At 41.6% G+C, this 14,340-nt stretch overlaps 1 protein-coding gene across 5 annotated transcripts in view; it reads left to right on the top strand.

Moving 5' to 3' along the window:
- Positions 1–1,013: 1,013 nt before the first annotated feature.
- The window catches only part of SRRM1 (serine and arginine repetitive matrix 1), a 31,744-nt gene continuing 18,417 nt past the window's right edge, over positions 1,014–14,340 (top strand). For 4 of the 5 annotated variants that reach the window (XM_047083226.1, XM_047083229.1, XM_047083225.1 and 1 more), the window contains exons 1-9: positions 1,014–1,116; positions 4,006–4,095; positions 4,349–4,471; positions 6,599–6,769; positions 7,339–7,454; positions 8,778–8,981; positions 9,621–9,815; positions 10,138–10,257; positions 12,106–12,380. In XM_047083226.1, the coding sequence (XP_046939182.1) occupies positions 1,096–1,116; positions 4,006–4,095; positions 4,349–4,471; positions 6,599–6,769; positions 7,339–7,454; positions 8,778–8,981; positions 9,621–9,815; positions 10,138–10,257; positions 12,106–12,380 (1,315 nt within the window). In that variant the 5' untranslated portion in view covers positions 1,014–1,095. Of the gene's footprint in view, positions 1,117–4,005; positions 4,096–4,348; positions 4,472–4,760; positions 4,891–6,598; positions 6,770–7,338; positions 7,455–8,777; positions 8,982–9,620; positions 9,816–10,137; positions 10,258–12,105; positions 12,381–14,340 lie in introns of those variants that run through there. The other variant, XM_047083227.1, reaches the window with a different exon arrangement.

Here is a 14,340-nt window from a genome sequence, read left to right as displayed (position 1 = left end):
GGCATCAGGGGTTCGGTTCCGGGACACGTTAAGTTGGGGATGTCTCCAAGTGGAAATGCCAAGCAGGAAGCTGCCTGTACCAGCGGGAAGACCGGGAGAGGAGCCTGAGCTCGACTTTTGTTAGCACAGAACTCGTATTCAGAGCCGCGGGAACGACATCCACACGGTTCGGGGCGTGATGCGAGCCATGGCAGGGCGGGCAAGGAGAGCGTGAGCGCGCAGGGAGAGCTAACTTTATAAAATATGGCCAGAGGGACACGCGCCTTCCCGCGCTGGGCGGCGAGCCGGCGGAGCCCTGCCCGACCCGCAGCCCCGGGCCCGGGCGCTCTCGTCCGCTTCCTGCCCGTCGGCGTGGTTACCGGGCGGCCGGAGCCGAAACTCCTCCGACGGGCGTTTGCATTTTCGGCCAGCTCCCAAAACGAGGCAGGTGTGCGCCGACCAGGGTTGGAAGCCCAGGAGACCGGGGCCACGGGGCGGACTTCATTCACACTACACAGCTCCACCACGTTAGAGCCGATCTTAGTCACCCGTGGACTCGTAAAACCAACACAATCACAACTTTCAGGATGACAGGAGAGGCCGGCAGGCTTCTCTTCCGCGCGCGGGCCGCGCCGCCCGCGTCACTCTGAGGTAACAGCCTTTCTCTTCAATCGCTCCATGGAGCCCCCAGGGCGGGAGGCCTCCTCCACTACGGGTCGAAGGATGGGTCAAGTGGCGCTGCGCGAACAAGGCTGATCCAGTACCACAAAAGGATTCGCAGGGCGGGGCTACCCAACTCTCTCTCTCCCTCTTTCTCTGTCTCCCTCTCTCTCTCTTTTTCTCTCGTTCTTATTGGCTGCGGTCGCGAGACTCTCCTCCCCGGCCTGGCTACTCGGGAGTCTCGGAGTCCGGCAGCGGCTCGCCCCTTGGGCGCGCATGCGCACGCGTGGCGGCTGCTCCCCGCACTGAGCAGGCGCGGCCTCGTGTCGGCCGAAGGGGCGGGTGGAACGGCGCGCACTGCGTCCCGGCGCTCGGCTTTCCCTGCCGGTCCCGCCCTCCGTCGCGGCGGCGCGGTGTATCTTGGGATAGGGAGCGATCTCCGAGCGAGGCAGCAAGATGGACGCGGGATTCTTCCGCGTAAGTAGAAGCGCGGGGATCTGGGGTGAGGTGAGGGCCTCATCGGTGAGGCCCGACAGGAGGCCTAAACTCGGGACGGTGTGGCCACCGAGGGGAGGCTTCGAAGATCCTGACGGCCCTCCGTGCCGGCGGACGCTCCCCCCTGCCCTGCGGCGGAGACCGGTGCGCCCCTGCGCAGTCTCCTCCTCCGGGATCGTCCCCCCTACGCGGCAGCGACGGTCGCCGGAAAATGGCGGCGGGAATGGGCCAGAGCCGTACCTCGGCGCTCGCCTGCCTAGTGGGGCCTGCAGGCCGAGCCGCGCGCGCCGCCGGGTCCTGGGGCCTAGTTGGGCCGCGAGGAGGAAGTCCCTGGGGGGAGGCCGGAGGGAAGCCCTGAGGTGACTGGCGGCGGGAGGATTCTGGAGAGTACGGGCTAGGGGTACCGCCCCAGGAGAGCGCGTTAGAGAGAGGAGAGGACAGGAAACGGCGTTCAGCGGCTTCTCTCTCGAGAGCGGCGCCAACCACCCCCTCCCCCGTCGTCCCTCCTGGTCCTAAGTCTTCGCGAAGGCGCGGGGTCAGAGTTCGCGGGAACTCCCGCCCAATTTGATATCCCTTTAGGGAGGGGAACTCAGATAATACGCCGTTGGAACGTTTGAATCTGAGACTCTAAGGGCAGCGGGTGCAACAAAAAGTGTGCACGTGTATGGAGGCAGGGGCACGGGGTAGAGCCCCTCTCCCTCCCGCACGCCGCTCCCCACCCCCCACCCCCCACCCCCGTTTGTTTCTTTCTTTTGAAGTCCGCTGGAGAAAAGGGGCCCCTTACCTACCTAGATTGTCCCAGGGCCACGCTCCCAGCACCTGCGGGCGGGGGAGCTACCTCGTCGAAGTTGGTGCTCAGGGCCCAGACTTTATCCGGCTGGTACTGCAGGGCCTGTTTGCCCCGTATTCCGCTTCTGTAGGAAACGAGTACCTAGGAGAGACCTAGATGGATGGGAAGTGACACTGATAGGACTAGAGTTTGCAAATGCTTTTCAGTGCCGAACCGACCCTATAGAGACCGGTGGTTTTGGTCAGAATCCATACTTTGTGTAACATACGTTGCGCCTCGCTACTCCCTGGGGCGTATAATAACGCAGTTTGCATGTTTTTAAAGGGAAAGTTGAAAGAGGGGAAGACCAGGACTTGAGAGAGCATAACTCTGGACACTCTGAAGCCGACGTTGAGATTCTTGAATTGGCTTTAAATGTGCCGATGAGTTTTTCATCAAAAGTTGCAGTATTATTCCCAGCCAGTTATTTGACTTCTTAAGTTGTGCGAAGGATAACTGCAGTTATTTCCATAATGATAGTTTGAATTGAGAGTACTTACCACATTTTCATGCTGTTAATGAACTCTATTTTCTAATTTTCATAAAAGTATTTTGTAGTAAGTACTCAATATTTCCTGTGATCCAATGTAATATTTTGACACAAAAGCCTATTTTGATTTTTTTTTCTTGTTGTTATGAACTTTAGTGGAAAGGAGTTCCAACAGAAAAAGAACAAGGTGGTTCATAAATAAAAAAATTTTTTTTTTTAACGTTTGTCCATTTTTTGAGAGAGAGCCTGAGTGGGGGAGGGGCAAAGAGAGAGGGAGACACAATCCAAAGCAGCCTCCAGGCTCGGAACTGACAGCACAGCCCCCCGCCCCCCAATGTGAGGCTTGAACTCATGGACCGTCACTACCTGAGCCAAAGTCGGACGCTTAACCACCCAGGCACCCTAGTGGTTGATAAATTTTAAAACAAAGTTTGCTTTTGGTGTTACTAAAAACCTGGACGAAAGGAGGGGGAGTTATATACTACCTATAATTTCTTCAAGGAGTTGACTGGATTTAAACTGAGTTGCAAGAATTTAGGGCAATTACTTTTTAGTACACTGCCAACAAGATAGTAAACTGAATTTTTCATTTAAGATCAAAATGATGGCTTTCATTTGTTGAACTTCTGGCACATGCCAGTTACTTTACATATATTATTTTGAGTTATACGGCCCTGCAAAGTAGATTTTAGCAAGTAAGAAAGCATTGTAAAAGAGGTTAAGTAATGGGCTTTGAGTCATGTGGCTTAAGTAGTGGCAGAATTGGGATTCTAATCCAGGTTCTTTACCTTCCTAAACAAAATTTTCCCGATCACTTTCCAAGGGACAGTGGCCAACTCCGTGAACCAATCAGTAGATTTCACATCACATAGCCAGTTATTTTTTTATTTGGTCCACTTGGAATGAGAAAATGCAGATTAACTAGTGATCACTTGATAATCTCATGTAGTATTTGTAAGCTCTCATTTTTCCAAATTTATTGCTGAAATTAAGTTAATTATTAGGGTAGACCTGTAACAGATTCCATGTTCTCAAAGTTATGAAAACCAACATACAGTCCCAGGGTGTTTTCTTTTTCCTTTTCCGCTTGTTCATAGGCATGACCATAATTTGCAAGCATGCTACTGGTTTTCAGAAGAGGATGAAATTTAATGGTGTTGTTTGGAAGTATATTAAGTATAGTAAATATTTCAGTGTGTTCTTATTTACACAAAAAAGCCTTAAATGTCTTTTAACATAGAAAAAGGTGTAAAAAGATACACATCAAACTTAACTTGGTTATGGGGGAGGTGCTAGCTTTATGCAATATTGCCATATTGACCTGTTACAACAAGTTTATGTTTTGTAATTTTTAAATACAGTCAAATTTTTAAAATGTCAGCTTCATTGGGAAAAAAGTATGCATTCTGCACCTATGAATATTAGCTGTGGTGTGAATATTAGCTGTGGTCTTTACCCTATTTCTACTGTAAAGGTCATGGCCATGATTAACTGACAAAAATCAGGAATTTAACTTTGAACTCTTAATTAAAATGTGTTTCTCTTCCCACAGGGAACAAGTGCAGAACAGGATAATCGGTTCAGCAACAAACAGAAGAAGTTACTGAAGCAGCTGAAATTTGCAGAATGCCTAGAAAAAAAGGTATTCTTCTAGATAAAACTGTTTTTGCACCTTTATAGCACAGTTGGTTCATTCTGGGACTGTTAAACATTTTCCACATTTTAGCAACAACAACACAGAATAGCACAGCCACATAAGAATGAGCCATATTGTAGCGTGTCACACCAAAAAAATTTCATAGGTTAAAAGGAATTTTGTTGGGCAAAACTCTTCAGTGAGCTTTCTTTTAGGATTGTGAACCCTGTACTCAGTCATTTCTTGTATGCTTTATCAGGTGGATATGAGCAAAGTAAATTTGGAGGTTATAAAGCCTTGGATAACAAAACGAGTAACGGAAATCCTTGGGTTTGAAGATGATGTTGTGATTGAGTTTATATTCAACCAGCTGGAAGTGAAGGTAATAATACACAAATGGCTCTTATTTCTGAATATGTGACATAATTTTGTGAATCTATGGAAACTGAATTTTTCTATGGAGTGCAAATATAGGAGGGTTGTTTTACAATGTTTGTTGTGAAAAGAATTCACTTTGTAAACAACTATTAAGGCTGGAAGTTTAGTGAAGGTACATAGTTTTGAAAGCTACACAGGTGAAAAATCAAACTTATTGTTTGTAATTTTGCTGTTACATGTTAAGTTACTTTGACAGCAATTTTCTAATGATAATGTGATTTATGATTTAAAAGGCCTGAACCAAAATGGAAGTTATTCCTTGCGTCTGAAGTATAGCACCATCACCTTATTAGGTCACAGCAGAGTGAGTGTCCCAATGTCGCTCTGACCCAACTCCCTTGATGATGCAGTGTGTGTTTGGAGGTGAGTTGTGTAAAGTGGCCGAACATCAACAACAACAACAACAAAAACACAAACAGGAAAGAGCAATTGGGTAAATCTATACACTGCTCTTTAAAAATACTATTATGAGATGGACGTTTATGTGAAGCATGAGGGGCAATTCTGATTTGATTGGATATTGTTTTTAAAATAATCAAGTAACTGAAGTCTTTAGTTGTAGCTGCATGTCAGCTAGTCATCGATTAACATTTTAGGCACAGGCTTTTTGTTTACATTATGCTTAAACTTCAGGCTGAAATAAATTGGCAGCATTATTAGAACCAGTTAATATAATCATTCCTTTCTTCATACGTGAGATAATATGAGATGATGATAGAACTGATGTTTAAAAACGATTTTATCATAAGATAGTTTGTTATTTTGCCGCAACAACCCAAAGGATAGTAAGATATACCATATGACCTTTTGGCAAATATACCAATGTGAATTTACCTTTACGTTAATCCTTTTCCCAAAGAGTTCGCCCTTGTGTTTTGACAGAACAGTTGGCATTTCAACTGATAAGGTATTTCTATTTTAAAAATAATTTGGTAATTACATTTTGTTGTGAATATTTTTAAAGATTAATTTTAAGAAAGCACTGCTTTTAAAATGTATACATTTTACTTAGAAAACCAGGAACATGGGAAAACTTTTTAAAATGATGATTAAAGATAGATTTTATTGGAGAAATGCTTTACTGATTTGTATTTTAGTGCATTTTTAAAACCTAAGTATCTGGTAGTATTCCCCTTGTAGTGAGCATGAGATTAAAGTTTAGAACTTTTTTAAACAATCTTTTCTTTTTTTGTGGTTGTGTACTCATTATTGCTTGTTCGTCTTTTGCAATTTAGATAAATGATATAACATTAAACTCAAGGTGGTTGAGTTGCAGTAGGGAGTCGGAAGCAAGCCAAGGGAACATCTTTCTCTACAGGGGACTTGGCGATTCCAAACCCCCAAGGTTCCAAGAAGAAACTGAAGACACCTGGAATCTGTACTTGCTTTGTGCTATTGAGCTGTGCTTGTTATATGGACCTTGTTGCTTGACCAACAGATTTAGCATTTAAAAACCCAGTTATTTTTGAGAAAACTTGACCTCTTAGCCCTTTGTGGACAGTTGAGAATTCGAGGCATTGTTATAGTAGATTTTCCTTATGTAGAAGTCAGGCTTTCAGCTTAGTCTTCAAAAGTTACAGAGTGCATGCATAACTTGTTAGTTTTCATAACTGGACGGTAGATACTTTATAGAAATCTATCTTATAGTGGTAGAGAAGTGAATAGTTTATGTACTTTTCCAGTTTCTCATTGGGGGAAAATTTCCAGGCAAGCAAACACTTTCCTTGTTAGTAAATGCAGGAATTTGTGGATGTTCATGATGGTTTTTAAAGTTAATAAATGTAAGGCCCACTAACAGCCACATAGTCTAAAAATACTTACGAAATCCACAAAGGATTAACAGGCTGCTCTGATGCTTTTGGTAGAGTGAGAGAGAATTTGGTAATCTGTGCTAGAGATTATATTGCTGAGAAGCTATTAGAGAAAACTATTTTTTAAGTAGTAAAGAATATATATATGTATTTAAGCCCCTATGGTAGACTTAAAAAATACTAATTTATATGAGTTTTAGGTTGGTTGGTTGGCCTGTTTTGAAGTAACCTGTTTCTCTTCCTGTCATGTCTTTTTGCAGAATCCAGACTCCAAAATGATGCAAATCAACCTGACTGGGTTTTTGAATGGAAAAAATGCTAGAGAATTTATGGGAGAACTGTGGCCCCTGCTCTTAAGTGCACAAGAAAACATCGCTGGAATCCCTTCTGCTTTTCTAGAACTGAAGAAAGAAGAAATAAAACAAAGACAAGTAATAGCCTTTCTGTTTTGTAATGTTGATTTGAGGGCATGGTATCCAGACTGCTAACACACTTTAAATCTTATGTGACCTGGCTAGGATTAGCATGTTGTTTTGCTTTGCTGTAATATATTTGGACATTCAGTTTTGGTTCTCCACTCCTTCTCCCCAACCCTAATCCAAACACTGAAGTTGAAGTTTAAGATGTCATTTTCCCAGAGTCAGATGTGTGTGTGTGTGTACATTTTTTTTAACGTGAGTACTTCTAGCTTAAGAAAATTGAACTTTAGTAACAGTGTAAAAGTGTAAGCATGGCTTCTTCGTATGGGCAGTGTATGTTAAATCACAAAAGAATAAGTTGAACATGAAAATTATTTTTTTAAGTAAACTTGAAAATAACTATTCTCTTTCATTCAGCTGGTAGGGATTAATTTTCAGCGAGAATAGTCTTGTTGAAAAGCAGGAGGCTGATGAAATGATTTATACGGCATTGGTGTTTATCAGAGGTGCAAAGTCTTCCTCAATTTGTTTAGTGATCTCAGATGTTCAGCTATGTTTCTTTGAAAACTTGATCTTTGCAGATTGAACAAGAAAAGTTGGCATCTATGAAAAAGCAAGATGAAGACAAGGATAAGAGGGATAAGGAAGAAAAAGAAAGCAGCAGAGAAAAAAGGGAGAGGTCTCGGAGCCCAAGAAGGTATAATGTAACGGATGCATATGTTTTACAAATACTTCAGATAGTATTCTGTGTGTAGAAAGTTACACAGTTAAAAAGGAAGCTACCAGCACTATTCAGAATTTCTTCCATCATGTAGTTTTCATGATGAACTAAGGCTGGTCTCTGGCCCAAAATATTAAAGTTTTGTTTGAGGCAGATCATTGGACTATAATAATTGTCTCTTAAATCTTGGTGAATTGTACAACTGTCAATTTCTAAATCAGAATCTAGACTTGCTTTCCATATTGCTTTTCTTTAAATATAGCATTTAATTATTTTAATCTTCTCCAGTTCTTTTTCTTTCCTTTTAATTAGAAATCTGTACCCATTAGCCATTCACGTTATACTTCTCTAATGCCCTGTTCTGCTTTTCTTAGATGGTTGTATTGAACCCAAAACAGATCATTTATTTGTTTTCTTCTTCCTTCCAATGAGACTATGGTTAGGTTTCCATTTTTAAACCCATGACTCAGCTTCTACTGTATTTGTGGTGAAAGGTGAGAATTCTACTAGGGTTTTCATTTTTAGAGTTCTGCTAATTTTTTCACAAATCTTCTGGAATTAAAGGGCAGAGGTAATTTCTTTATCCATTTTAATTTGTGTATTTGGTATTAAAACCTCCTTATTAGGGAAGCAGTATTATTTCTAGTGTTAAGCACATCACAGTGGTAACTAGGCTATTGATGAACCAGGTCTGCTGTTTTACTTTTACGTTAGGGAAACTATTATTGAAAAGGAAAGGGGACTTCTCCTTTTCCTAAAAGGCTATGCAAATATGACATGTTTCTTTTTTCTTCCAAAGAGCACATTAATTGCACTAGTCATTTTTCTGGAATACCTAGATTACCTGACAAACTCTATGGTGGGATCTGTCTGCACCCCAACTCTTGTTTTGTTGGGTTTTTTTTGGATTTGTTGTTAGGGAATATCTCTTTACTTTTAAGCATTCTCTTCCTCTGAAAAGTTGGTCTTTGGTCTCTTCATCTCTGGGAATGATTAAGAATCTAAATCTAGAGTTCCAGGTCAAAGCTTTCCTCTTATAACTGGTATACCAGACAGTGTTGTTACCTTTTGTTTGCTTACCTTTCTGGTTTTCTTTTGGCCCTTCCCATATTAAGTAAATATGACAGGATATCTTCTTTTCATAAGGAATCTCTCACCTATAAAGAACAGTGGTATAATTAAAAAGATTAATTTCTCACTTTGCCCTTGACCCTCTCCCCCAACCAACATTATTCAAAAACCTGAAAAAAATTGCTTTTATCCTAGACACAAACCTGAAAAAAATTGCTTTTATCCTAGACGCAAATCCAGATCTCCTTCCCCTAGAAGACGATCTTCCCCTGTCAGGAGAGAGAGAAAGCGCAGTCATTCTCGGTCTCCCCGCCACAGAACCAAGAGCCGGAGTCCTTCCCCTGCTCCAGAAAAGAAGGAAAAAACTCCAGAGCTCCCAGAACCATCAGTGAAAGTAAAAGAACCTTCAGTACAAGAGGCCACTTCTACTAGGCAAGTAGATAAAAATTTATTTATAAATAAGAATTTTAGGCTGTTGCTAACTGCCAGTATAATTCTGAGTTACAAACATAAAATTACTTGGTTATTTCCCTTTTGTATTTTTTAAATCATAAGATCAGCTTGTTGACAGATTCAGATTCTGTAGGAGAGTGTAAATAAAATGCCCCAAGGGCACCTGGGTGGCTCAGTTGGCTAAGCGTCTGACTTCAGCTCAGGTCATGATCTCACAGTTTGAGGGTTTGTGAGTTCGAGCCCCGTGTGGGGCTCTGTGCTGTCATCGCCGAGCCTGCTTTTGTTCCTGTCTCTGCCCCTCCCCAGTTCATGCTCTCAGCTCTCTGTCTCGAAGATAAAAACACCAAAAAAATTTTAAAAAGTGAAATGCCCCAAAGGTGACCACTGCTATTGTTGGTTGTATTGTTTCAGATATCTTATATCCTGTAACTTGCTTTTTTCGCCAGTATTGTGGACAACTTTGTACCCTTAAGAATGTATGTGGTTAGAATTGTTAGTTGCATTTTGGCTTTCACTGATGTGTATATATCTTTTGGAGCTGGGGAGAAGTCCTCATGGATTTTGGCACCATCTTAAAAAGAGAAATAACCATATTGCATCAACATTTTGTTTCTACAGTGACATCCTGAAAGTTCCCAAACCTGAACCTGTACCAGAGCCTAAAGAACCTTCTCCAGAGAAGAATTCCAAAAAAGAAAAGGAGAAGGAGAAGACCCGACCAAGATCTCGGTCACGTTCCAAATCAAGATCCCGGACACGGTCTCGCTCTCCTTCTCATACTCGACCTAGACGGCGTCATAGATCCCGATCAAGGTGAGTTAGGGCTGTAGGAGTGACATAGATCTTAGGTTTTATGTGCTCCTCTGCTGAGTGGAATTAGGTAGATAATTTCAGAGCAGTAGAGAGCATTTAATTAGTACAAATGTTATTCTTTGGACCTACAGAGAGAATTTGAGGTCACTTTTGTGTGCTGTAGAAATTTGTGTGCACACTCTTTGCCATAAAAATCTCTACATAAATGGAAAATCGAATCCTTTGAAGTCGGTTTTTAAAATGTAGGTGTTAAGAAAGCCGTCTCAGGGACTTCGTTCCTTGTTCTTGTTTATTCAGGCCCTAATTCTGTTTGTCATGGCAGATCATACTCCCCGAGAAGGCGGCCAAGCCCGAGAAGGCGGCCATCTCCTCGAAGAAGAACTCCACCAAGACGAATGCCACCTCCACCCAGGCATAGAAGAAGTAGATCTCCAGTGAGACGGTGAGGGTTTTCTTTTTTCTTATACTTTTTCCTTTATTTTCTTTTCCTCCTCCTCCTTCTTTTTTTTTTTTTTTTTTTATTTGGAAGTGTCAGTATATGAAAATGCAGCACGTGTTAGCTTTAGGCTCATGTTTGTATTTGTGTTCCCCTGAAGAAAGCTCAGGAGTGTTACGAGGTGATGCCTAAAGAGCCTCTCATTTGAGGTTTAATTATGTCGCAAAAACCACGCTAGTGCAGTGTTGGGGGTGGGAAACAAGAAATTCACATTTTACTGATACTTGACGTTAACTTTTACCCTTTGAGACCCCACCCAGATCTCCTAGCAATGAGGGAATCTGCGGCCCTCCCACTTTCCTTGGATTTAAATTATCACTGGCTTCTAAAAAGCAGATAACTACAGAGCCAGTAAGCTACTTTCACCAATATTAGAATAACCTATTTGCATTACATTTTTGTTTGAAGTGTTTTTTTCCCATTACAGAAATGAGTGCTTATAAAATTTCAAACAAATAAGTTGAAAATTACCCATAATCCTATTCCATGGATATAGCCATTTTTAGCAGTTTGGCATCTAGTCATTTTTGAAGAGATCAGTCAGAAAACTAACCCTGTCAGTACCAATGTTCTTTTTTAAAGAGTCGTTTTAAAATTGGCATAAGGCAGAACATTTGGGTCTATCCCTTTTAACAAAAAGATTGTTGCTAAATCTGCCCAAAGTAGAGGTTTGGTGCACCGATAGAGTTTTCTGCCTTCTTGACCTCCTTGGAAAGAGCTATGATGATTGCGTTTCAGATTATAGTTAGCACAGAAGTTTTTTGTGTTTGAGTCTTTAAGTTATTTGCGGGAAAATGAATCCACTTGGAGAAAAGGGGGAAATAATAAGGTCCATAGTTGTTTGTTTCTGTAGTCGGGTTTTTCGGAGTCCCATATTGTTTTAAAAGAAAATATTTGGGGGGAGGAGGTGGTTGTTGTGAACTCTTTATGACTACTGCTAAAAATGATAGACTTGATGTTACTGCTGATAAATGAGACTGATGATGTAAATGGTCAGTTGATTAGGCATCCCACTTTTCTAAAATTGGTTATATTCTTTTCTAGGAGAAAATTAATGCCGGTGCTCTCTAGTACGAGATTAGCGGAAACAGCTATTTCTTATATTGGAGTTTTGCAAACAGCGTGTTTTAATTGTGCTTACTGAGCCATTTAGCAGTCAAAATATTTTGCAGATTGTGTAAGATTCCCTTTCAGCCAGCTTTTATCTCACACTTAAGGTAGGGTTTCTTTTTTTCAGGTTCTCAGGAATTCTTCTGCCAAAGGTGAATTCTGCAGGTACACATAATTGCAACAGAACTTACCACAGTTTTTGCCGCAGAATTCGAGAGGCCCCTGCTTCTAAGTTTATGTAGCTAAATGAATTCCTAACTGCTGCACATCTTTTTTTAAAAACACAGCCTAAAGGTTGTTTGACTTTGTGCTCTTAAACGGAAAATACTTCGCCACCCAAATTTTGTATGCAAACTCCAAACAATGATACCATTCCTAAGGAAGAAAGAGACTGGCTAGTTACTGTATTATAGCTTTCAACATGACATATTTTATAACTGGACAGACAACTCAAACAGAAGCATTCATCAGAATAAGTTATTCATATTTAGTCTCAGAACTAGCTGTTTCCTGTCCTAGGTCATGGTTTTGTTTCCCATTTTTTTTTTTAAACTTAATTATGTGCTTAGCTACATAAACTCAAAAGTTGGATAAAAATAGCTGTTTTTTGTGTAAACTGTACATACCTGTAAGGTCGTTTTTGACAAGTATGCGGTTAACGAACGTGAATCCTTTATTCCACAGAAGAAGGCGTTCATCAGCGTCCTTGTCTGGAAGTAGTTCGTCATCTTCTTCGTCTCGTTCCCGGTCACCGCCAAAGAAGCCTCCTAAGAGGACATCCAGCCCCCCTCGGAAAACTCGTAGGTTATCTCCTTCAGCAAGTCCTCCGAGGCGAAGGCATAGGCCATCACCTCCAGCAACTCCACCGCCAAAAACTCGTCATTCCCCAACACCCCAACAGTCAAACCGTACAAGAAAAAGTCGTGTTTCTGTTTCTCCAGGGAGAACTTCAGGTAAAGGTAAAAATCAAACACACAAAAACAGTGTATGTTCGTTCTTTCTCTGTTTGGCTACAAAGTGCCTAGTCAGTTGTCGCTCCTGCCCCTTCCCCCTTCACGGTAAGAAGGAGCTGGGTAATATTTGTGGGTGATATTCTTTGTAAATTTGCTTTTCACCTTTTCTTTCCTCTTTGAGTTCTTGGGGTTTGTTGAGTTCTTGGGGTTTGTTGAAGCAGAGTTTACGTGTAAACTTGTTTTTAGCAGTTGCCCTCTGGCATTGAGTAAGTGGAGAAATACATTACCAGCCGCAATATTTGCATGTGATATTCTTTGTAAATTTGCTTTTCACCCTTTCCTCTTTAAGTTCTTGGGGTTTGTTGAAACAGAGTTTATGTGTAAACTTGTTTTTAGCAGTTGCCTTTGGCATTGGGTAGGTGGAGAAATACATTCATTAGCAGCCGTGGGCTGAGTTGGGGGAGCTTATCAAAGTCCCTGTTGTCATGATAAGGGATCATTTTATTACTATGAGACCAGTTAATTTTTTTCCCCTGAAGATTTTTTTGTTTGATATCTTATTTGAGGACTCCATATTCTGTTTGAGTTCTTTCTTGGCCACATTGTGCTCGCTAGGGAAGAACATGGTGTCCCCTTAAAAGCCTATTTGTTTTTTAATTTAGGCTCCAGGCAGGGTTCTTCTGAGTGTTGTCCTTGCTTTATTCTGCAGATTGATTTCTGAGGAATTTATGATCTGTGATCTGGCCAGGCAAGTAGAATGCCGTATTAGTCTGAGTGAAGGTTGTGGTGTATTGGGGTTTGTTCCTTTGGGTTAAATACACATGGAGAAAGGCGGTAGGATCTCTCTGAATTGGGCCTCTGGTGCTGAGGGCTGAGATGATAGCCTGAAGGGTGAGTAGTGGGGCAGGGGAAATCCTAAAAGCTGCTGTAGTAATTGATTTTTAAGAAGCAGCCTGTAGGTTAATATATACTGGGCTTGCTCTGATCACATCTAAATTTTCAGGTTAGAACAAAGAAAATGGGGATGGGCAAAATTTTGACATTGAGGTATAGACAAGCTAGCAGAGTGACAGGGGGACTGGCAGGTAATGCTGTCACCTATAACAAGTAATGTGTAGATTATTTTCTGAATCTTAATTGGGTAATTAATTATTCTGTGGTCATTTTTGTTGCTTTGGCTCTTTAGACCTAGACGGACACCTGGATAAGAACAGAAAAACATTTGAGTCTTCCAGGTTTAGACCTAATTTAAGTATGGGAGGGGGCCTTAGGATCACTTATTTTCATAACCTCGTGTCCCGTATTACCTTCAGTTCGTACCTTTTTGACAAGTATGACAAATAGGAAAATTTCAGTGGTTTCTAGCAACTGTGTCCAGTATGTTAAGTATTTGTACTTCTGCATATTTTTTTGTCCTTCCTTTGGAGCCAGAAAGCTCTCTAGTGAAAAAGTATTATAAAGTTCACACCTGTTCCTTTGCAAAAAACATAGCAAGGTATGATATAGCCAAAGAGTAATAAAAGTATCTGAACGGGAGGATTGAGTCTTTGTTAAAGTAGGTAAGAGTTCACTTTTTGCAGAGGGCATAGGCACTAACCTCTTGTGTCCTGATACATTGTCAAGGGAGTGGGCCAGTACTTTAAAAAAAAAAAAAAAATTCATGGTAGATACGCACGTTGGAGAGAAATAAAATAAGTCCTGGTGAAGATGAAGAGCTAGTTATGTTCCTTTGGATTCTGGGGCAGGTCTTCCATGTGCAAACAAAACACAACCAAAGAAAGGCACTGTGGGCAGTAGAGTCAGAGACTGCCTCGTGTCCTTAAGCTGAATTTGGCTCTGACTACTTGGAGGTAACTTTTTATGGTAAAATGATCCCAGTCCCCTGTGATGAAATTTCAGAGGTAGAACAGATTTTTGAGATTGTCATCAAGAAACAGGTTCTCAGGTTAAGCGATTTGGTCAGAGT

Source organism: Lynx rufus, unplaced genomic scaffold (assembly GCF_022079265.1).
Source record: "Lynx rufus isolate CCGP_SWC_20201006 ecotype Redwood Valley unplaced genomic scaffold, mLynRuf1.p SCAF_2, whole genome shotgun sequence".
Classification (NCBI taxonomy): Eukaryota; Metazoa; Chordata; class Mammalia; order Carnivora; family Felidae; genus Lynx; species Lynx rufus.
Note: the sequence above shows the minus strand (reverse complement) of the source record. Positions and strands in the feature narration are given on the sequence as shown.